The sequence below is a fragment of the Chiloscyllium punctatum genome, chromosome 7 (genome assembly GCF_047496795.1).
Source record: "Chiloscyllium punctatum isolate Juve2018m chromosome 7, sChiPun1.3, whole genome shotgun sequence".
NCBI classification, from domain to species: Eukaryota; Metazoa; Chordata; class Chondrichthyes; order Orectolobiformes; family Hemiscylliidae; genus Chiloscyllium; species Chiloscyllium punctatum.
Genome location: NC_092745.1, coordinates 91,637,920 through 91,662,855, shown reverse-complemented (window position 1 = coordinate 91,662,855; position 24,936 = coordinate 91,637,920). Strand labels below are relative to the sequence as shown.

Genomic DNA, 24,936 nt, shown 5'->3' with positions numbered 1-24,936 from the left:
TGCCAACATTTAATGTTAGCTTAAGTAGCTGGTTGAAGTAGAATGAAATAAAAGGATGGGAATACGATAGTCCACAGTAATTGTTGTATGGCAAATTACTAATTAACTCAAAAAAAACTAGGGAAAGTAATGGGGCTGATGGCTGATAAGTCCCAGTACCTGATGGTTTGCATCCTAAGATTTTAAGAGAAGTGAGGTGAGATCGCGGATGCATTGCTAGTAACCTTCCAAGAATCCTTAGATTCTGGAAAAGTTCCAGAAGTCTGGAAAATGCCAGGTCAACACCCTTATTGAAAAAGGGAGTGAGACAAAAACAGGTAACTATAGCCCAGTTAGCTTGTCGTCTGTCATTGGAATAATGTAAAGAGCCGATGTCAATCACATCTGACAAGTTTGTTAGAATTCTTTGGAAGATAACAGGTAGATAGATAAAGGGATGTATTTGAAGTTCCAAAAACAAAGTGAAACAGGATTCTGCACATAAGACGACTTAATAAGATAAGAACCCACAATGTTGGGAATAGTGTATTAGCATGAATAGAGAATTGGGTAACTAATAGAACAAAGAGAATTAGGATAAAGAGGACATTCTCAGGATAAGTCTACATTCAGATAAAGTGAGCAGGTAAAAATGTGGCAGATGGAATATAATGTAGGAAAATGCGAGGTTTACTCTTTGGTAGGAAGAATAGATGGTCTGAATATTATTTAAATGTGGAAAGATTGTAGAATGCTGCAGCATACAGTTATTTGGAAGTTCTTGTGTATGAATCATGAAATGCCAGCATTCAAGTTTAGCGAGTAATAGGGGAGGCAAATCAAATGTTGTCCTTTATTTCAAAAGGAATGGGTTGTAAAAATAGGGAACTGATAAGGTACTGATTAGAGGACACCTGAAATAATGTGAAATGTTAAAGGAAAGATATACTGGTATTGGAGGCAGTCCAGAGAAGGTATACCAGGTTGATTCTCAATATGCAAGAATTTTCTTGTCTCAGAATAAGAGGTCAGCTATTTAAGAGAAAGGTGAGAAGAAACTTCTTCTCTCCGAGTGTAGTGACTTTGTGGAATTATTTACTACGTGAGTGAAGAGGCTGTGTCATTATCAAGACTGAGACAGACAGGCTTTTAATCATTAAGGGAATCAAGGATTATGGAGATATGGTAGGTAGGTGGAATAAAGGATTATCAGATCTGCCATGATCTCATTGGTCTACAGAGAGGGAAGTATGAACTGTCGAAGCTGTTTCAGTTTTAGTAATTTCAATTTAATATTAGTTGATTCAGTATTTTACCAACATTACGATTTATTCAGTAATTTATTTTGTAATCCAAGATGGTGCCAGAACATGGCGATGTTATCCGCTTTTCACTGTACCTAGGTACAAGTGACAATACAGAAATAAATAACAGCTGTTTCTGTGAAATGAGTTCAAATAAATAAGCTCTGCAAATATGTGGAAACATACATTTTCCATGAATTGCCACTGTTTTTTCTTTGACCTGTTTAAATCAACCAATCTCCATGATCCTTTAAACTCAAGTCCTCAAAATTTATTAAATATGAAGTCATTGTAACACCTTCTGATCATTTTGTAACATTATGTGACTGCCTCCCCTAATGTAGTGGTTATTCATAGTTGTTATTTAAGGAGACTAAGTATCATGGTTATTAGAGAAACATATTTGAAAATTTACTTTTACGGCTGATTGGGAACATTTGGAAGATTTTAAATATTTCTTGTAAGTATTTTCCTAATCTGACCTCTCTATACACCTCCTTGTGCTTCACTGGTGAACCCTAATGCTCTTATTGTTAATATCCATAGGTAAAGAAGGTCTCATATCTTCAATTAATTTCAATTCATTATACATGCCATTTGAATTTACTGATGTGTGCAGAGATTTCCCTCATCAATACTGGTGTTCAGTGCATTGTCAAAACTCATTCATTCATTGCAGTAGCTCCTAATTCAGTTGAAATGCACTGAATAGACTTTCTACAATGTTCAAAGGTTGTCTGCTGAACTAGCAAAGAGAACTGTTGCACAGTAAAGCAAACTATACATCCATATTCTCTTGCTTTCCTTGTCAAGATCTAGTAGTAAGATCTCCCAAAGATATAATTTACTGGAAGTGATGCCATAATGATTTGAAGGGAATTACTGCAATCAGTTCTGGGCACCACACATCAAGAAGAATATTTTGGTGTTGGGGAAAGTGCAGAATATGTTCACCAAATAGACACTGTGACATAAAGACTAAATTGGCAGGTTGCAAGAATTAGGCTTGCATTACCTTGTGGCAGAATGGTAGTATTCCTTCCTAGCACTGGGCCAGAAGTACTTGTCTGAAGTCCCACCTGCTCCAAAAGTGTGTTATAACATGCCTGAGTAGATTTACTAAAATATATAAAAGTACAGAGACTGAACTAAGTCAGGGATATAGAAAAATTAAAAATATCAACAGGATAAAATCAACGAGGTCATCTTTGTGTCGAACCTCAGGAGGTGAGAGAAATATTAAATGAAAAATTCATGTCAGTTTTTACTGTTAAAAATGAAATGGAGGCTAGAGAACTCAAGTAAATAAATATTAGTGATTTGAAAACAGTTCACCTTACAAAAGGGGAGGTGCTGGAGGTCTTAAGAAAAATAAAGGAAGATAAATCACCAGGACCTGATCAAGTGTGTCTCAGGACATTGTGGAAGTTGAGGGAAGAAATTGCAGGGCCCCCAGCAGAAATACTTATAGACTCATACAGTCATAGAGATGTACAGCATGGAAACAGACTGGTCCAACCTGTCCGTGCCGACCAGATATCCCAACCACTGCGTGCAATTTTGGTCTCCTTCCTATCGGAAAGATGTTGTGAAACTTGAAAGGGTTCAGAAAAGATTTACAGGGAAGTTGCCAGGGTTGAAGGATTTGAGCTATAGGGAGAGGCTGAACAGGCTGAGGCTGTTTTCCCTGTTTGTATCATATATAAGTACAAGTGAAGTACCAGAGGGCTGGAGGAAGGTGAATGGTGTGCCTTTATTTAAGAAAGGCTATAAGGAGTAGCCTGGGAAGTATTGACCTGTAGGTCTAATGTAAGTAGTGGGTAAATTGGAGGTGATTCTGAAATGTAGGATTTACATGTATTTGTCGAGGCAAGGATTGATTAGGGATAGTCAGCATGGTTTTGTGTAAGAAAAATAATGTCTCACAAACTTGATTGAATTTTTCAATGAAGTAATCAAAAAGATTGGTGAGGGTACAAGAGTAGACATTGCTTACTTGGACTTTACTAAAGTCTTTGACAAGGTCTGCATCATAGACTAATTAATAAAGTTAGATCACATGAGATTCAGGATGAGCTTGCCATTTGGATACAAAATTGGCTTTACGGTAAGCAACAGAGGGTAGTGGGCGAGGGTTGTTTTTCAGACAGGAGGCAGGTGACCAGAGGTGTTCCACGGGAATTGGTACTGGGTCCACTTTTCTTTGTCATTATTTGGATGAGAATATAGGAGGAAAGGTTAGTATGTTTTCAGACGACACGAAAATTGGTGAAGAAGGTTATCTAAGATTACAAAGTGATCTTGATCAATTAGATGAATTTACAAAGTGATCCTGATCAATTAGGTCAGTGGGCTGAGGAGTGGCAGGTGGAGCTTAATTTGGGTAAATGTAAGATATTGCATTTTGGTAATACAAACAAGAACAGGACTTATACAATTAATAGTAGGGTGCTCGGGTATGTTGTTGAACACAGACACTTACGGGTTCAGGTATATAATTTTTTTGAAATTTGACTCAAGGGTGATTAAGGTGTTTAGCACGCTTACCTTCATTGTTCAGACCTTTGAGTAGAGCAATTAGGATGTCATGGTGAAGTTGTACTGGACATTAGTGAGGCCTCTTCTGGAGTGCTCTGCACAGTAGGAAGGATATTATTAAACTGGAGAGGGTTCAAAGAAGATTTACCACGATGTTGCTGAGAATGGATGGTTTGAGATATAAAAATAGTCTGGAAAGGCTGGGACTATTTTCATTGAAGCGTAGGAGGTTGTGGGGTTATTGAGGATTATAAAGTCATGAGGGGTATAGATGAGGTGAATGACAGGGGTCTTTTTCCTAGGGTGGTGGAGGTCAAAACTAGGAGATATATTTGTATGGTGAGAGGAGAAAGAAAGCACATGAGGGGCAATTTTTTTACACAGACAGTGGTTCGTGTGTGGAATGAACTGTCAGAGAAAGTGGTGGATACAGTTACAGCGTTGAAAAGACAATCGAATATGTTCATGAATAGAAATGGTTTAGAGGGATATAGGCCTAGCACAGGCAGATAGGGCTAGTTTAGTTTGGGACCTTAGTTGGCATGGACTGGTTGAACCTAAGGGTCTATTAACATGGTGCCACTGTTTAGGAAAGGTGGTAAGGACAAGCCAGGGAACTATAGACCAGTGAGCCTGATGTCGGCGGTGGGCAAGTTGTTGGAGGGAATCCTGAGGGACAGGATTTATATGTATTTGGAAAGGCAAGGACTGAGTAGGGATAGTCAACATGGCTTTATGCGTGGGAAATCATGTCTCACTAAACTTGATTGAGTTTTTTGAAGAAGTAACAAAGAGGATTGTTGAGGGCATGGCGGTAGATGTGATCTATACGGACTTCAGTAAGGCATTAGACAAGGTTCCCCATGGGAGACTGGTGAGCAAGGTTAGATCTCATGGAATACAGCGAGAACTCGCCATTTGCATACAAAACTGGCTCAAAGGTAGAAGACAGAGGGTGGTGGTGGAGGGTTGGTTTTCAGACTGTAGGCCTGTGACCAGTGGAGGACCACAAGGATCGATGCTGGGTCCACTACTTTTCATCATTTATATAAATGATTTGGATGTAAGCATAAGAGATATAGTTAGTAAGTTTGCAGATGACACCAAAATTGGAGGTGTAGTGGACAGTGAAGAAGGTTACCTCAGATTACAATCGGATCTTGATCAGCTGGGCCAATGGGCTGAGAGGTGGCAGATTGAGTTTAATTTAGATAAATGCGAGGTGCTGCAATTTGGGAAAGCAAATCTTAGCAAGACTTATACACTTAATGGTAAGGTCCTAGGGAGTGTTGCTGAACAAAGAGACCTTGGAGTGCAGGTTCATAGCTCCTTGAAAGTGGCGTCGCAGGTAGATAGGATAGTGAAGAAGGCGTTTGGTATGCTTTCTTTTATTGGTCAGAGTATTGAGTACAAGAGTTGGGAGGTCATGTTGCGGCTGTACAGGACATTGATTAGGCCACTGTTGGAATATTGCGTGCAATTCTGGTCTCCTTCCTATCGGAAAGATGTTGTGAAACTTGAAGGGGTTCAGAAAGGATTTACAAGGATGTTGCCAGGATTGGAAGATTTGAGCTATAGGGAGAGGTTGAATAGGCTAGGGCTGTTTTCCCTGGAGCGTCGGAGGCTGAGGAGTGACCTTATAGAGGTTTACAAAATCATGAGGGGCATGAATATGATAAATAGACAAAGTCTTTTCCCCTGGGATGGGGGAGTCCAGAACTAGAGGGCATAGGTTTAGGGTGAGAGGGGAAAGATATAAAAGAGATCTAAGGGACAACTTTTTTACACAGAGGGTGGTACATGTATGGAATGAGCTGCCAGAGGACGTGGTGGAGACTGGTACAATTGCAACATTTAAGAGGCATCTGGATGGGTATATGAATAGAAAGGGTTTGGATGGATATGGACCAGGTGCTGGTAGGTGGAACTAGATTGGGTTAGGCTATCTGGTCGGCATGAATGGGTCGGACCCAACGGTCTGTTTCCATGCTGTACATCTCTATGACTCTATGATTCTTATTGGTGCGAAACTATTTCTGCTGTTGGACGGATTCAGGATAGGGATGCATAAACCTAACATTAGAACTAGAATGGTCAATGGGATGTCAGAGGAAGTTTTTCACACAAAAGGCAATGAGAACTTGCAACTCTTCCCCATCTCTCCCTTTCCCCCTTCTTTCCCCCCCCCCATTAAAATAAAAGCTATTGAAGGCTTAACTTAATTGCAAATTGTAAAATAGGTTGCTGGATTTTTCTCTCCTGTCTTTTCTATCTCTGTTCCTTCTCCTGTGTCTCCTTCTTTCTTATTTGTATTTCCCTTTCTCCCCTTCCTCTTTTAACTTCAGCCAACTTACCTCTTCAATCCCTCTACATACTTCCTTTCCATAACTGTTGGATAACACAAATATCTGATATCCATGATATTCATACATAATCTCTTTTTGAGTGTAGACAAGGCCAGACTGTGTTTGTTTGGATCGTCTAAAAATGGTTTTGGGTTTCGTGATAGCGACTTGGATATATGCATGACTTTGGAAGGCCATGAGACTGCAGAGGTGAGTTTACATTTCAGAGTGAACTTTCAATTGAAATGTGAACTGGAGGAAAGTGACCAGTTTGGACTGGCTTTTCCTACAAGGGAACAGGCTTTCAGGGAAAACAAAGAGTGCGAATTCTAATGATATCGGAATCATTATGAAACAATTTATGAAGTAAGTCACATCTCCTAATTTCCCTCTTGACCTTTGAAATGAGCTTTGGTTTAAAATAAATATTTAAAGTTTTTTTAAAATGGGTGATCACTTTTGAGCTGACCAATTGTAAGGATAAACAAGCATATCGTGAATATTGCTTTCGAACTACCATCACAAAAAATCAAATAACCAAATGTAGTAGAAGTAACTATCATGTTGGTATGAACAATTCGTTTAAATAGAATTGCTAATCCTTTTGAGATGATTTTATTTTCCTTACTCCACACAATGTAATCATTAGCTTATCCTTGTTCATTTTATAAGCTAGCAGCCTAGCCCTAGGACAGAATTATTGCTTCCATAAAGCAAAACATTACAATTAAAATGCTATCAGATTAAAACTAATAGAAATTTATAATTCCCAGTTAATTGGTGACGAGTTTAATGAATCATCTAAACAGGGAAGTGTACTCTGTTGAATTTTCCCTTGTAGCTTCAATGTTATTGAGTGTTGTCTTCTACTTGTTCCTTTTACCTGATGGTGAAAAGCAATTAGGAAGTGTTCATTTAGTACAGATCACTTTTGAGCTGACCAATTGTAAGGATAAACAAGCATATCGTGAATATTGCTTTCTGATTGGTCAGCAATATGGCTGAATACTTAGCCATTCTGAAGTAAATTATACAAATAATAAATGAGAGAAACTAAACAGGCCTATTTTTATATAATATAGGATCTTATTTCAGTTCCTCTTTTTTTAACTGACCAGTAAAATTGATATTAGAGTGCTTAAAATACGGTTACTGTAACAAATTGGCTCAGCTGCCCATGAGCTTATTAAATGCGACATAAACATTTGAATTCAAGATCTATCCAGTGAATGTTAATTTTTATTTGATGCTAAAGCTATAGAAGTATAATTTTAAGAGGATGTTGCAATGTTAGAAACACTGTTGTAAATCTTCCAAGGAGTGATCTATATGAACTTCAGTAAGGCATTCAATAAGGTTCCCCACAGGAGACTGGTTAGCAAGATTAGTCTCATGGAATACAAGGAGCATTAGCCATTTGGATACAGAACTGGTGGTGGTGGTGGAGGGTGGCTTTTCAGACTGGAGACCTGTGACCAGTGGAGTGCTACAAGGATCGATGCTGGGTCCACTACTTTTTGTCATTTATATAAATGATTTGCATGTGAACAAAGGAGGTATAGTTAATAAGTTTGCAGATGACACTAAAATTGGAGGTGTAGTGGATAGCAAAGAAGGTTACCTCAGATTACAACGGGAACTTGATCAGATGGGCCAGTGGGCTGAGAAGTGGCAGATGGAATATAATTTAGATAAATGCAAGGTGCTGCATTTTGGGAAAACAAATCAGAGCAGATCGTATACACTTAATAGTAAGGTCCTGGGGAGTGTTGCTGCACAAAGAGACCTTGGAAAGTAGAGTCGCAGGTAAATAGGATAGTGAAGAAAATGTTTTGGTATGCTTTCCTTTATTGGTGAGAGTATTGAGTACAGGAGTTGGAGGTCATGTTGTAGCTGTACAAAACATTGGTTCGGTCACTTCTGAAATATTGCGTGCAATTCTGATCTCCTTCCTCTCGGAAGGATGTTGTGAAATTTGAAAGGATTCTGAAAAAGGCTTACAAGGATGTTACCAGGGCTGGAGGGTTTGAGCTATAGGGAGAGGCTGAATAGGCTGGGGGTATTTTCCCTGGAGTGTCAGAGGCTGAGGGGTGTCCTTATTGAGATTTGTAAAATCATGAGGAGCAAGGATATGGTAAATAGACAAAGTATTTTCCCTGGGGTGGGTGAGTCCAGAACTAGAGGGCGTAGGTTTAGGTGAGAGGGGCAAGATATAAAAGGGACCTAAGGGGCAGCTTTTTCATGCAGAGGGTGGTGCGTATGGAATGGGCTGCCAGAGGGAGTGGTGGAGGCCAGTACAATTGCAATATTTAAAAGGCGTCTGGACGGATATACAAATAGGAAGGATTTGGAGGGATGTGGGCCAAATGCTGGCAAATGGGACTAGACTGGGTTGGGATATCTGGTCAGCATGGATGAATTGGACTGCAGAGTCTATTCCAATGCTGTAAATCTCTATGAGGAGCAATCAGTTTAGATTCAGAAATGCAGAGCTCAGTCGTAGCACAATAAAGTCGGAGCAGCTTGGTAATCTGAAGTGGAACATTGTGGTGCAAGAGCAAGTGAACATTGCTGACTTTGGAGCTGTGGAGCTTTGACTGTGCAGATGGTTAACTTATGGTCATGCCCTGAATAGGATTTACACCTTCGTGTGAAAAGCTTTAAGTAAATCTGTATAACATCCAGAATAAATAAAGGGCAAGTAATCTAAATCTGTGTGTTTCTGCCATCTATTAACACTGTCATTGGAGCAGTCTGAACCAGCTGAACAACCAGCAACTGGAAGTTTCAACATGCTGTGTAACGCGATAGAATCATTTTCAGTTAGATAAAGGTTAAATTTTCCATCAAATTGTAAAAGCATATGGGAACCACAGATGTCCAAAGGTGGGCTAGAAAAATTGGAGCTGTACTTTCAGAAAGTTAGAGCTGCCCTTGGGTAAAATACCAACAACATTTGTAAACATCGTAGGAAAACTGCAGATAATGTTAGGCACTGGACAGAGATGTGGAAATTTTAATTCATATGTTGTAATTCATTGTGTAAAGATTGGAGGTTTCTGTAAACCACCAGAGTTTAATTTTACAACATGATAATTAGCCTGCGTGTGCATGAAATAAACTGGGTCCTCATCAGTTTGTCAAGTTATCCAATAAATCTTTGTAAGTACTGCATATATGCTTATCTGGGTCTTCTCAGGGTCCCAAGGCACATAAGTAACTTTGTTTGAGTCAGAAGTCTCTCCCCACATCAGAGGATTTGGGTCACCATTGTCCTTGCTTCTCCTATCTCTGCCTATCCTGCAGACAATAAAAAAAAGAAAGATTTTTTCATGAGAGTGAAAAGTAATGCAATGCCTTGGTCTCTACTTCCCAAGCACTTCGCCCAGACCCAGGTGTTAACCATTTATTAAACTAAGACCTCTCTGTTGAAAGATTTTGGAATTTTAATAAATGGTTTTCAAACAACCCAATAGTGGTATGAAATTGATTTATACTGCTCTTTATTATGACATGACAAGGTTTTTGAGCATTTAAATGTAAACAAGTGATCTTGTGGCACAAGGGTAGTGTCCCAAACTCTGGGCCAGAAGGTCTAGATTCAAGTCCACCCACCCCTGTGCCTGACTGAATGGATCCACTTTTGATGCATCTGCTAACCATTGCTCAAGTTCTATTTTTCAGTGTAAAACGATATAAAGTAACACTGTATTTGCTTCACTCTTTAGTTCTCTGCATAGAAAATATCAGATATAATCATGATTAGCAAATTGGTAGGTGTTGAAATTATAATCACCCTTAATGGAAATGGGTAATTTTTAACCTGATTATAATGAAATGTAACAAAAACCTATGCTGTGAAATGAATTCCAGTAAGTACTTGTTATTCCATTAATGATTATGTTACAAGAGATTTTCCACACTGTAAAACAAATTGTGCCATTGAAGATTCATTGTTAAAGTAATTAATGCTATCTTACTCTGAAGTCTTAATTTACTGCATCACTAAAGCATTGCATCATCAGATAATGAAACACTCAAACATGATAATACTATATAATAAATGTGGCTGAACAGGAAGCATACTTTTTTTTTGGATGGGCCTGTTGGTATTGCTTTGGAACACACTGCATTTATTGTAGCTTTTAATGTCAGTGAAGCTTTTCTTTTGCCTAAAACTCAACTGTCAATTGTATATTATTTAATTTCTTAAAGAAACTCAATTGTAAAGAAATAATTGAAGGTCTGGCAAAAGTTCTCAAGAAGCATCCAGGTAGGTTATTTTTTTTCAGAAAATAAATTTGAAGTTCTGAATAAATATATAATCCTCTTAATGAAGTTAAGTTTTTCTATAGCTTGCATTCTATTTGCTTCAATGATTACACTAAAGTTCACTGCTTTTCAGTTTGTGTTTGTCAATGAATATCTCCTATTCTGATAGGTTTGAGAAACATCTTGCCCATAACAACAGCTAAAGTGCCTATTGTAAAATTTGAACACAGGCAGAGTGGATTGGAAGGAGATATCAGCTTATACAACACTTTGGTAAGGAAATCTTGATGCTTTTCTTGCAGATATACATGACTCCATGTTAATTATAAAAATATGTAACCTGAACAGATGTTAACTATTGTTCAATAAGTAATGTAGTAATTGTAGTAATGTAGTAATGTAGTAAATAAGTAATGTGTGGGCGGCACGGTGGCACAGTGGTTAGCACTGCTGCCTCACAGCGCCAGAGACCCGGGTTCAATTCCCGCCTCAGGCGACTGACTGTATGGAGTTTGCACATTCTCCCTGTGTCTGCGTGGGTTTCCTCCGGGTGCTCCGGTTTCCTCCCACAGTCCAAAAGATGTGCAGGTCAGGTGAATTGGCCATGATAAATTGCCCGTAGTGTTAGGTTAGGGGTATGGGTGGGTTGCGCTTTGGCGGGGCGGTGTGGACTTGTTGGGCCGAAGGGCCTGTTTCCACACATTAAGTAATCTAATCTAATCTAATCTAATCTAAATGGTTATAAAAGTAGGAAACCTGTTTTGTAGGTATTTCTTTATCTATTGTAAGGCTAGAATTCAATTTGTGATGTTGCAATTCAGCCAGTAATAATTTCCTTTTCACAGGCCCAGCATAACACAAGGATGTTGGCTACATATGCTGCAATTGATCCTAGAGTGAAATATTTGGGGTACACTATGAAAGTGTTTGCCAAGGTAAATACATAACATTTGTTCTAAATATTTTTCATTCGTTGTATCTATTGTATTTGGTCATGTATTGCTATACTTTTTCTGGCTTATTTAAATATAAAATAGAAGCGTGATTAGCAGATTAGGAAACCTACAAGCTGTGCATTGTACCAAGGCTTGCACCAATATTGCCCTACAATAAGACTCCCTCATTTTGACCATCCCATTGCAGGGAAACAAAGAATGGAAGTTTGGCATGAAAGAACATTACAAAATAATGCAGCTTGTGCCACTTGCGCACAAGTTTTGGCCAGTTGAGAACTGGCAAAGTTCAAGGTTCCTGATTTGGCATTCACCCATAAGGAATGGAAAAAATAAAGTTGAAATGAGGCAAAACACAAATTCCCATTTCACTTACTTAATTTCAAGAATCACATCTTAATGTCATTACTTGCATCAAACAATATCTAATTCTGTACCAAAGCATTGTAAAAGTACACTGTCATTTATCACTACTGAATGCTATTTTTCATGAATCAATATTGTAATGTTCTTCATGAAAAATATGTTCATACATTTAAATTTTCCATCATATTTTAAAAGTAAATACGAACCACAGATTAAATAACAATAAAATCACAAGTATAGAGCAGACCTTCGGAGCAGCTGCTCATATGCACAGCCTAGAGCCAACATGTTTGGTACTGCCTTGCTCTACCAATATCAGTTATTTCTGTCCTCTACGGCAGTACAGTTATATGTTAGAAAGGATTGGTTGGAAAGGAATTTGAGGGGCAGCCTCTAGACAGCCTGCTACTTTGGTTTTAGGCATAGGTAACAAATCACAAGCTTTTACTCTTCCACAAATGCTTAACCCCTGTTTGTCATAAAATGGGCAGAATTTTTCTGTAACAGGGAATGTATCTCCTAACTGATGCAAATGACAATTACGCTTACACAAGCAACTCAGTGAAATAAGCACCATTGACACCAGAATTAGATCTGAGAGCAGGTCAGTTCTAAGCAGTGTCTTTATGAACTTGGATTTGAGACAGAACTACAGCATATCCATGTTCTCTCTAGTTTACATCTAATTGGATAGTGTGGAGCTGCGAAACACAAATATTGAAACTAAATGGAACTTTGATGAATCATGAAGAGTATCTAAGCAGTTTTTTGTTTCAGAACTATTTCTAACTGAAAACATACACTTTTTATAGCGTTGTGATATTGGTGATGCCTCAAGAGGAAGCCTGTCCTCATATGCCTACGTCCTCATGGTGCTCTACTTTCTACAACAAAGAAAGCCACCAGTTATTCCTGTTCTTCAAGAAGTGAGTATAAATGCCGCTAATGCAAATAGTTTCGTTAGTATCGTGTGTGAGCGAGTTTTGAGAAGATTTGTAGCTCAGGTTGAGGATTTGGATGTAGGTTTGCTCGGTGAGCTGGAAGGTTCCTTTCCGGACATTTCATCACCATACTAGGTAACATCTTCAGTGGGCCTCAGGCGAAGCACAGCTGAAAATGCCTGCCTTCTATTTATATGTTTGGGCTTCTTTGGGTTGGCGATGTCATTTCCTGAGGTGAAGTCACTTCCAGTTCCTTTTCTCAGGAGGTGGTAGATGGGGTCTAACTGGATGTGTTTGTTGATAGAGTTCCGGTTGGAATGCCATGCTTCTAGACATGCACGAGAATTCCTTTCCCACCATCATTGTCAGGCTCATTGGTCTGTAGTTCCCTGGCTTGTCCTTACTACCCTTCTTAAACAGTGGCACCACGTTAGCCAACCTCCAGTCTTCCGACACCTCACCTGTGACTATCCATGATACAAATATCTCAGCAAGAGGCCCAGCACTCACTTCCCTAGATTCCTACAGAGTTCTAGGGTACACTTGATCAGGTCCTGGGGATTTATCCACCGTTATGCGTTTCAAGACATCCAGCACTTCTTACTCTGTAATATGGACATTTTTCAAGATGTCACCATCAAATTCCCAACATTCTATATCTTCCATGTCCTTTTCCACAGTAAATACTGATGCAAAATACTCGTTTAGTATCTCCCCCATTTTCTGTGGCTCCACATAAGGGCCGTCTTACTGATCTTTCTCTCTTACTGATCTTACTATTCTCTCCCTAGTTACCCTTTTGTCCTTAATATATCTGTAAAAATCCTTTGGATTCTCCTTAATTTTATTTGCCAAAGCTATCTGATGTCTCCTTTTTACCCTCCTGATTTCTCTCTTAAGAATCCTTCTACTGCCTTTATATTCTTCTAAGGATTCACTCGATCTATCCTGTCTATACCTGTTTTTCCCTCTTTTTCTTAACCAAACCCTCAATATCTTTAGTTATCCAGCATTCCCTATACCTACCAGCCTTTCCTTTCACCCTAACAGGAATATACTTTCTCTGGATTCTTGTTATCTCTTTTCTGAAGGCTTCCCATTTTCCAGCTGTCCCTTTACTTGCGAACATCTGACCCAATCAGCTTTTAAAAGTTCTTGCCTAAAACCGTCAAAATTGGCCTTTCTCCAATTTAGAACTTCAACTTTTAGGTCTGTCTTTTAGATCGGTCTATCCTTTTCTATCACTATTTTAAGTCTAATAGAATTATGGTCGCTGGCGCCAAAGTTCTCCCCCATTGACACCTCAGTCACCTTCCCTGCCTTGTTTTCCAAGAGTAGGTAAGGTTTTGCACCTTCTCTAGTAGGTACATCCACATACTGAATCAGAAAATTTTCTTGTACACACTTAATAAATTCCTCTCCATCTCAACCCTTAACACTATGGCAGTCCCAGTCTATGTTTGGAAAGTTAAAATCCCCTACCATAACCACCCTATTACTCTTACAGATAGCTGAGATCTCCTTACAAGTTTGTTTCTCAATTTCTTTCTGACTATTAGGTGGTCTATAATACAATCCCAATAAGGAGATCATCCCTTTCTTATTTCTCAGTTCCACCCAAATAACTTCCCTGGATGTATTTCCGGGAATATCCTCCCTAAGTACAGCTGTAATGCTATCCCTTATCAAATACTTGATTGAGTTTTTTGAAGAAGTAACAAAGAGGATTGATGAGGGCAGAGCAGTAGATGTGATCTATATGGACTTCAGTAATGCGTTCGACAAGTTTCCCCATGGGAGACTGGTTAGCAAGGTTAGATCTCACGGAATATGGGGGAACTAGCCATTTGGATACAGAACTGACTCAAAGATCGAAGACAGAAGGTGGTGGTGGAGGGTTGTTTTTTAGACTGTAGGCCTGTGACCAGTGGAGTACCACAAGGATCGAAGCTGGGTCCGCTTCTTTTCATCATTTATATAAATGATTTGGATGTGAGCATAAGAGGTATAGTTAGTAAGTTTGCAGATGACACCAAAATTGGAGGTGTAGTAGACAACAAGGAATCTTACCTCAGATTACAATCTGATCTTGATCAGATGGGCCAATGGGCTGAGAAGTGGCAGATGGAGTTTAACTCAGATAAATGTGAGGTGCTGCAATTTGGGAAAGCAAATCTTAGCAGGACTTATGCACTTAATGGTAAGGTCCTAGGGAGTGTTGCTGAAAAAAGGGACCTTGGAGTGCAAGTTCAGAGCACCTTGAAAGTGGAGACGCAGATAGATAGGATAGTGAAGAAGGGATTGTGTATGCTTTCCTTTGTTGGTCAGAATATTGAGTTGGGAGGTCATGTTGCAGCTGTACAGGTCATTTGTTAGGCCACTGTTGGAATATTGTGTGCAATTCTGGTCTCCTTCCTATTGGAAGAATGTTAGAACATAGAACATTACAGCGCAGTGCAGGCTTTTCGGCCGTCGATGTTGCGCCAATCTGTCATACCAATTTGAAGCCCATCTAACCTACACTATTCCATGTACGTCCATATGCTTGTCCAATGATGACTTAAATGTACTTAAAGTTGGCGAATCTACTACCTTTGCAGGCAAAGCATGCCATACCCTTACTACTCTCTGCGTAAAGAAACTACCTCTGACATCTGTCCTATATCTATCACCCCTCAATTTAAAGCTATGCCCCCTCTTGCTTACCGTCGCCAGACTTGGAAAAAGGCTCTCCCTGTCCACCCTATCTAACCCTCTGATTATCTTATAAGTCTCTATTAAGTCACCTCTCAACCTTCTTCTCTCTAACGAAAACAGCCTCAAGTCCCTCAGCCTTTCCTCGTAAGACCTTCCCTCCATACCAGGCAATATCCTAGTAAATCTCCTCTGTACCCTTTCCAAAGCTTCCACATCCTTTTTATAATGCGGTGACCAGATCTGTACACAATACTCCAAGTGTGGCCGCATCAGAGTTTTGTACAGCTGCAGCAAAACCTCATGGTTCTGGAACTCGATCCCTCTCTTAATAAAAGCTAAAATACAGTATACCTTCTTAACAACCCTGTCAACCTCGGTGGCAACTTTCAAAGATCTGTGTACCTGGACACCGAGATCTCTCTACACTACCAAGAACCTTACCATTAGCCCAGTACTTTGGATTCCGGTTACTCCGACCAAAGAGAATCACCTCACACTTATTCGCATTAAACTCCATTTGCCACCTCTCAGCCCAGCTCTGCAGCTTATCTATGTCTCTCTGTAACCTACAACATCCTTCGTCACTATCCACAACTTCACCGACTTAGTATTGTCTGCAAATTTACCATCCCACCCTTCTATGCCCTCATCCAGGTCATTTATAAAAATGACGAACAGCAGTGGACCCAACACTGACCTTTGCAGTACATGACTGGTAACTGGACTCCAGGATGAACATTTCCCATCAACCACCACCCTCTGTCTTCTTTCAGCAAGCCAATTACTGATCCAAACTGCTATATCTCCCACAATCCATTCCTCCACATTTTGTACAATAGCCTACTGTGGGGAACCTTATCGAACGCCTTGCTGAAATCTGTATACACCACATCAACCGGTTTACTCTCATCTACCTGTTTGGTCACCTTCTCAAAGAACAAAATGAGATTTATGAAGCACGACCTACCCTTCACAAAACTGTGCTGACTATCCCTAATCAAATTATTCTTTTCTAGATGATTATAAATCCTATCTCTTATAACCTTTACCAACAACTGAAGTAAAGCTCACTGGTCTATAATTACCTGGGTTGTCTCTCCTCCTCTTCTTGAACAGGGGAACCACATTTGCTATCCTCCAGTCTTCTGGCACTATTCCTGTAGACAGTGACGATTTAAAGATTAATGCCAAAGGCTTCTTCCTGGCTTCCCAGAGGATCCTTGGTTAAATTTCATCCGGCCCAGGGGACTTATCTATTTTCACACTCTGCAGGATTTCTAATACCCCTTCCTTGTGAACCTCAATCCCATCTAGTCTAGTAGCCTGTATCTCAGTAATCTCCTCAACAACATTGTCATTTTCTAGAGTGAATACTGTCGAAAAATATTCATTTTGTGCTTCCCCTATCTCCTCTGACTCCATCACAACTCCCCACTACTGTCCTTGATTGGCCCTAATCTTACTCTCGTCATTCTTTTATTCCTTAAATACCTATAGAAAGCCTTAGGGTTCACCCTGATCCTATCCGCCAACAACTTCTCATGTCTCCTCCTGTCTTCTGAGCTCTCTCTTTAGGTCTTTCCTGGCTACCTTGTAACCCTCAAGCGCCCTAACTGAGCCTTCACATCTCATCCTAACATAAGCCTTCTTCTTCTTCTTCTTGTGAAACTCGAAAGATTCAGAAAAGATTTACAAGGATGTTGCCAGAGTTGGAGGATTTGAGCTATTGGGAGAGGTTGAATAGGCTAGGGCTGTTTTCCCTGGAGCGTCGGAGGCTGAGGGGTGACCTTATAGAGGTTTATAAAATCATGAGGGACATGAATAGGGTAAATAGACAAAGTATTTTCCCTGGGGTGGGGGAATCCAGAACTAGAGGGCATAGGTTTAGGGTGAGAGGGGAAAGATATAAAAGATACCTAAGGGGCAACCTTTTCACACAGAGGCTGATACGTGTGTGGAATGAGCTGCCAGAGGAAGCGGTGGAGGCTGGTACCGTTTCAACATTTAAAAGGCATTTGGATGCATATATGAAGTGGAAGGGTTTGGAGGGATATGGGCTGGGTCCTGGCAGGTGGGACTAGATTGGGTTGGGATATCTGGTCGGCATGGATGGGTTGGACCGAAGGGTCTGTTTCCATGCTGTACATCTCTATGACTCTGAGGCCCACTGAAGATGTTACCTGATAGGGAGTCAGTTTGGCAGGCATCCTGCAATTCAGTTTGGCCGAGTGGAGAGGGTGCTGAATGAGTTCTCCGTTGCAGAGATAGCATTGTTTTATATTAAAAATAAGAAGTCACAGCCTTTGAACTATGTAATTATCTTGCATGTGTTTCTCTATCTTCACATTACCAAGAGCAATACTGCTTGTAACATTCACTGATTTTTTTTTGTTGAATTGCTTTATCGTAATCCAGAATATCATTTGTAAATGGTTACAAATAGGATATTGTTTTTACTACATGGTTTTTCTAGACCATTACTACCCAATGTAGCGTTCTGTTTAACACTTTGATCTCAGTGGCTAACATAACTGAAAACTTCCAAGCTGCATGGGTCTCTTGGAAGTATTTTGAAAGGAATGTTGTGAGCATATCTAAATACAGATTAAAAATCTCCAGTTGTCATTATGGAGTGTTAATACAGTACTTAAGTTATTCTGCTTGTTCTCCAATGTAATTTGCATTTACAACAGACTGTATATTTTAATTGTAGTCTGAGATTTGGTTATTTGAAGAGTTGGAAACTGTCCTTCATGCGCTGTGATCAGAATGGTTGATCTCTTTTGCTTTTGTTTGTGGTAACATCATATTTTAGAATGCACCAATGGCAAAGCTATACTACTGTTGATACCAATGAAGAACAGCAAAACAGTAGCCAAATGTTGATGATATTATTGTGTTTTGTGAGTATCAATACTGGTATTCTGGGAAAAGGAATTAGTGTAATAACTAACACGGTGGAGGAATTATTACTTTCAAAATCCAGAGCACTGGGCTGTCATTGTTGTTGTCTGTGATTTTCTGCTAAACTGAGTGTCAAAACCAAATCAATTTCTTTGTAGATTTTTGATGGAAAAGAAGCACCTCAAAGAATGGTAGATGGATGGAATGCTTTCTTCTTTGATGATGTTGAAGAACTGGTAATATATATCTTTTTTTTATTAATAACTTGCATGTTTTTTCTTGAGTAATAAAGACATATAACTGAACGACTGGGATTTAAGCTGCAGGAAATTGTCTTGTGATTATTTAGAAGTATCGAGTTTACACACTCATAAAATGGATAGTTTTCTCATTATATCTGTGCTAGACTTCTGGGGGATAAAAGACTTTCGAGTTAGACCACTAGTCATACCATTTTAGTTCTCTTCTTTCTAAATAGTTGTTCACATTAATTCTGCATCCAGCACTTTCTAACATGGTTTCCCATCTTCCTATATATAAAAGTTGTTAACACCCTTTATTCAGTTAGTTACAAAATTCATGCCAATAAACCACTACCTCACTGAACCGTTGATAAATTTCCTTTGTCAATACGTGCTGTTATTTATTCAAAGAACTGTATTAATTTGATGGCCATGATTTAGCTTTTAAAATTCTATGAATATAGGCTGTTTTTAAATAGCCATTTTTTTCTGAGTATTAATTTTATCCTGTTTTAATATCTCAAGATGTTTATCCACTATAACTGTTGGGCTGACCACTCTGTTACCTTACTTATTCCTTTCTCCCTTCTTAAACACAAGTATTACAAACTCTGCAGTCCTCTGCCACTGCTTCCATGTGGAAGGATGTTTGAAAGAGTGTGGACAGAGCCTCAGTTTTCTCAATGACTATGCAGTATTTTAGGATGCATACCAAGAGGACCCAGAACTTTTTTCACTTAAAATTCTACTCATGTTTTTGAATGCCAATTACCTCTTCAACACTTAATTTCCTGGAACTAGATTTATAACTGCTTCCTTCCTTGTTAAAAATGTACTGGTCATGATTAATACGATAGTTCTACAATTTGGGGAAATTGTGCTAAATTACTTTTGTTATCTTGTTTTATAGTATTGTAGACTTTTTTCACATCCAGTACTGAGTATCTTTTTAAAATATTCATTCTCATGCTTTAGAAGAAAAAGTTGCCTGAACTTGGGACAAACAAAGAATCAGTGGGTGAACTTTGGCTCGGCCTATTGCGATTTTACACTGAAGAATTTGATTTCAAGGAGTATGTTATCTGCATCAGACAGAAGAAGCTTTTAACAACATTTGAAAAGCAGTGGACTTCAAAATGTATCGCAATAGAAGGTATTTTGTTTAATGCATAAATTCCATTATTGATTATCTGCTTAAGGTGATATTACGTGACTAATTCCATGGGCAATTTTTCATGCAATATTTTGGGACTAAAATCTTGCATGCGGTAAGGTGTTTTACTCTTGTACAGATTACCTGGATCTATTACACGCTTTGACTATACAGTATAAGCAGCTTGATTTTTGTTGTGTCCTTTTAAACTCAGCAACAACTCTCAATATTATTATTATTATTATAAAACTAGATGCACTAGTATGCCCAGTATCCTTTCACAACCTTACCCTACATCCCTCAATTTATGGTGGTTGTTCTGTTCCCCTATTCCTATCTCCTGAAGGGCTGTGGCATTCATTTGTGCTATAATGATCGCTGAGGAATACGAAAATGGCAGAGAAGCTAAATAAATACTTTGTACCTGTCTTCATGTAGGATAATACTAAAAAAACCCAGAAATAATGGAGAACCTAGTGACCAGTATAAACAAGGATCATTAATATGTTAATATTAGTTTTTTAAAAAGCACAAGAGAAATTAATGGGACTTAATGTGGATAAGGGAAGGGTAAAACTCCAAGGCGTATAAGGGTCAGTGTAAAAGCAACAGGTTAACATCTCTGGGAGTGGATCCAACTGCATGAAAAAACATGATAAAAATGAAAGGAAAGGTGAACCCAGGAGAGGTTATTAACGTCTCCAGCACACAAAATAGGACAGAGTATTTGGAAAGGGTTAGGAATAAAACTTCAAGCACGCTGGATAAACGAATGACAAAGAGAAGAGGGATGGTTAATACAGGACTGAAGGTGTCGTCCCTGAATGCACAAAATATACAAAATAAGGTAAATGAGCTTGTGGTGGAAGACTGAAATTGGCAGGTATGGCATGGTAGGCATCACGGAGACATGGCTGCAAGGGAATCAGGATTTGGAGCGAAATATCCAAGGATATACATCCCATCGAAAAGACAGACAGGTGGGCAGAGGAGGTGGGATTGCCTTAATAGTAAGAAATGAAATTAAATCAATAGTAAGAAACTAAGTAGAGTCAGATGATGTAGAATCTGTGTGAGTAGAGTTGAGAAACTGCAAAGGTTTAAAAAGAAAGGAGTTATGTACAGGCTTCCAAACAGTAGTCAGGATTTGGAGCACAAGATACACCAGGAGATAGGTGTCTCAGAAAGACAAGGTTACAGTAATCATGGGGGATTTCAATATGCAGGTCGATTGGGAAAATCAGGTTGGTAGTGGATCGCAAGATAAAGAATTTGTGGAATTTCTACAAGATGGCTTTTTGAAGCAAATTGTGGTGGAGTCCATTTGGGAACAGGCAATTCTGGATTTAGTGATGTGTAATGAGGTAGACTTGATAAGGAAGCTTAAGGTGAAGGAACCCTTAGGAGGCAGTGACCATAATATAGAATTCGCTCTGCAATTTGAGAGGGAGAAGGTGGAATCAGATGTAACAGTATTACAATTGAATAAAGGCAACTACAGAGGAATGAGGGAAGAATTGTGTAGAATTGATTGGGAGAGGAACCTAGCAGGAAAGACAGTGAAACAGGGGAGTAACCAGGAGACACAGCAGAGATTCATCCCTAGGAAAATGAAGCAGAATAAAGAAAGGATGAGACAATCATGGCTGACAAGGGAAGTCAGGGACAGCATAAAAGCAAAAGAGAAAGGATATAATGTGGCAGTAGGAAGTCAGAGGATTGGGAAGGGTACAAAGACCAACGGGACAACGAGAAAAAAAAGGTGGGAGAAGATTAAATATGAGGGCAAGCTAGCCAGTAATATAAAAGAAGACTGTCAGAGTTTCTTTAGATATATAAAGGGCAAAGTAGAGGCAAAGGTGGATATTGGACCACTAGAAAATGACACTGGAAAAGTAGTAATGGGGAACAAAGAAATGGCTGAGGAACTGAATAAGTACTTTGCATCAGTCTTCGTAGTGGAAGACACGAGCAATATTCCAAAAATTCAAGAGAGTCAGGCAGGGGTGAGTATGGTGGCCATCATCAAGGACAAAGTACTAGAAAAACTGAAAGGTCTAAAGCTAGATAAATCACCTGGACCAGATGGATTACATCACAGAGTTCTGAAGGAGATAACTGAAGAGATAGAGAAGGCATTAGTGGTGATCCTTCAGGAATCACTGGAGCCAGGGAGGGTTACAAATGGCTGGAAAATTGCTAATGTAACCCCCTGTTTAAGAAGGGAGTAAGGCAAAAGGCAGGAAATTACAGTCCAATTAGTCTGACCTCAGTTGTGGGTAAGATTATGTAGTCGGTTGTGAAGGATCAGATTTCTGAATACTCGGAGGTGCATGGTAAAATAGGGCAAAGTCAGCATGGTTTTATCAAGGGGAGGTCATGTCTGACAAATCTGTTACAATTCTTTGAGGAGGTAACGAGCAGGTTGGACCAAGGAGAGCCAATGGGTGTTATCTACCTGGACTTCTAGAAAGGCTTTGACAAGGTGGCACACAGGAGGCTGCTGAGTAAGATAAGGCCCCATGGCGTCAGATGGATAGAAGATTGGCTGTCCAGCACTTAGGGTCCACAAGGATCAGTTTTGGGACCACAACTTTTCACTTCATATGTTAATAATCTAGATGAAGGAACTGAGGACATTCTGGCTAAGTTTGCAGATGATACAAAGATAAGTAGAGGGACAAGTAGTATTGAGTAGGTGAGCAGGCTGCAGGAGGATTTGGACAAGTTAGGAGAGTGGGCAAAGAAGTTGCAGATGAAATACAATGTGGGAAAGTGTGAGATTAGGCACTTTGGTGGGAAGAATAGAGGCTTGGTTCGTTTTCTAAATGGGGAGAAAATTCAGAAGTCTGAAATGCGACTTGGGAATTCTAGTCCAGGACTCTCTTCAGGTGAACTTGCAGGTTGACTCAGTAGTTAGAAAAGCAAATCTAATGTTGGCATCTATTTAGAGAAGCCTAGAATGTAAAAGCAGGAATATATTTCTGAAGCTTTACAAAGCTTTGCTCAGATCATATTTAGAGTATTTTGAGCAATTTTGAATCCCATACCTCAGGAAGGATGTTCTGGCCCTGGAGTGGGTCTAGAAGAGTTCACCAGAATAATCCCAGGAAAGAAAGGTTTAACATATGAGGGATGTTTGAGGACTCTGGGTCTATACTCCGTGGAGTTTAGAAGGATGAGAGGAGACCTAATTGAAACTTACAGAATACTGAACAGCTTGGACAGAGTAGACTAATGGGAAGATGTTTCCATTGGTAGGAGAGACTAGGACCTGAGGGCACAGCCTTAGAGTAAAGGGAAGACTTTTTAGAATGGAGGTGAGCAGAAATATCTTCAGCTGGAGAGTGCTGAATCTATGGAGGCCAGGCTGTGGAAGCCAGGTCATTGAGTATATTTAAGACAAAGATAGATAGGTTTGTGCTTATCAAGGGGATCAAGGGTTACAGGGAGAAAGTGGGAGAACAGAGTTGAGAAACTTATCAGCCATGATTGAATGGTGGAGCAGACTCAATGGGCTGAATAGCTTAATTTCTGTTCCTTTGTCTTATGGTTTTATAAGTCACCTGCATCTGACAATAGAAATAGTAGATGCATTGATGGTCATCATTCAAAATTCTATAGACTCTGGAATGATTTCTATTGATTGGAAGGAGACATATCAAGAGAGGAAGGAGAGATAGAACAGAGAATTGTTTTACCTGTTGATTTACTGTCAGTCATATGAATGCTTTTTATCTATAATTAAGGATGTAATAACCGGCAAGTAGAAAATAATGGTAGGATTTGGTGTCAGCATAGGTTTATGAAAGGGAAATCATGTTTAGCAAACCTGTTGGATTATTTTTGATGGTATATTTAGATTTCCATAAAATGTTTTGACAAGGTTCCGCACAAGATGTTGGAGCACATGGGATTGTGAAGAATATAATTGAGTGGACTGAGAACTGGTTAACAGACAGCACACAGAGTATGAATAAATCAGACACTTTTTGGTTGGCAGGCTGTGACTAGTGGAGTACAGAAAGGATTTGTGTTTAGGTCTTTGTTATTTACAATCTATATCAATGATTTTGATAAACTGTAGAGAACGCTGGAGAAATGCAGCAAGTCTGGCAGCATAGTTGGAGAAAGAAACAGAGTTAATGTCTCAATCCAGTACAAGTCACCTTCAGAACTGTCAGGTTGTGGGTGTTGAGATTAAATGTCGTATCTCCAAATTTGCAGATGACGTAAAACTAAATGGAACTGTGGGTTGTAAGGAGGATGCAAAGATGATTCGAGGGGATTTAGAGAGGCTACATGAGTGGATTAAAATTTGGCAGATTAAAATATGGAGAAATAGAGGTTATTCACTTTTCTAGAATAAACAGAGTATTTCTTGAATGGTGAAAGGCAGGGAACTTCAAAGATATTTGGGTATCTTTATTCATGAGTCATTGAAAGTTAACAAGCAGCTACAGCAAACTGTTAAAAAGGGAAATGTTTTGTTTATTCTAAGAGGATTTGAGTATAGCAGTAAAGTTGTCTGACTAATTGTATAGAACCTTCGTGAGACAATATCTGGAGTATCGTATACAAATTTGGGCACCTTACCTATAAAAAGATGTACCTACCCTACACCATGTGAAGTAAGGGTTCACTAAACTATCCTTGGGATGGAGGAATTTTCCTTTGAGAAAAGATCAAATAGACTGGGTCTTTATTCGCTGGGACTTAAAAGAATGAGGTAATCTCAACATACAGAATTCTTAGAGGGCTCAACAGGATGGGTGCAGGACGGATGTTTCCCCATCTAGGGGGCATCCCAGAACCAGGGGAGACAATCTCAGAATAAGAGGTAGAAAATTTAAGACTGAGACGAGCACTATTTTATTCACATAGAGAGTGGTGAATCTTTGTCAATCTCTGCCCCAGAGGACAGAGTGTGTCATTAACAGACTCTATGAGCAGGCTATGCAGTTTCGAGGGAATATTATTCAGCACCTTGAAGTCAAGCTAAAAAAACAGATGCTGGACCTTCAGTAGCCAGAAGTTGAACTAGTTTAGCAACTGGACAGGTTAGTACAGATGAAAACTTCTGGGGCTAAGGCAGCAGGCCCATGAGGCGGTTGCCTCTCCTACTTGCTTGAGACATGGAACTTCTGGACCTGATTACAGCAGCATGGCCAACTCCATACTAAGTTGGCTGGAGTCAACAAAATGCTCACAACCGCACAAAAGGGATTTTAACTGGTCAGCA

The 24,936-nt window shown here is 39.4% G+C and overlaps 1 protein-coding gene across 7 annotated transcripts in view; it reads left to right on the top strand.

Moving 5' to 3' along the window:
* Positions 1–24,936, top strand: part of LOC140479924 (terminal uridylyltransferase 4-like) — a 106,586-nt gene that overhangs the window by 68,550 nt on the left and 13,100 nt on the right. For all 7 annotated transcript variants that reach the window (XM_072574310.1, XM_072574312.1, XM_072574309.1 and 4 more), the window contains 7 exons: positions 6,273–6,376; positions 10,382–10,439; positions 10,608–10,711; positions 11,284–11,373; positions 12,570–12,683; positions 18,458–18,535; positions 19,517–19,694. In XM_072574310.1, coding sequence (XP_072430411.1) covers positions 6,273–6,376; positions 10,382–10,439; positions 10,608–10,711; positions 11,284–11,373; positions 12,570–12,683; positions 18,458–18,535; positions 19,517–19,694 — 726 coding nt within the window. The remainder of the gene's footprint in view (positions 1–6,272; positions 6,377–10,381; positions 10,440–10,607; positions 10,712–11,283; positions 11,374–12,569; positions 12,684–18,457; positions 18,536–19,516; positions 19,695–24,936) is intronic.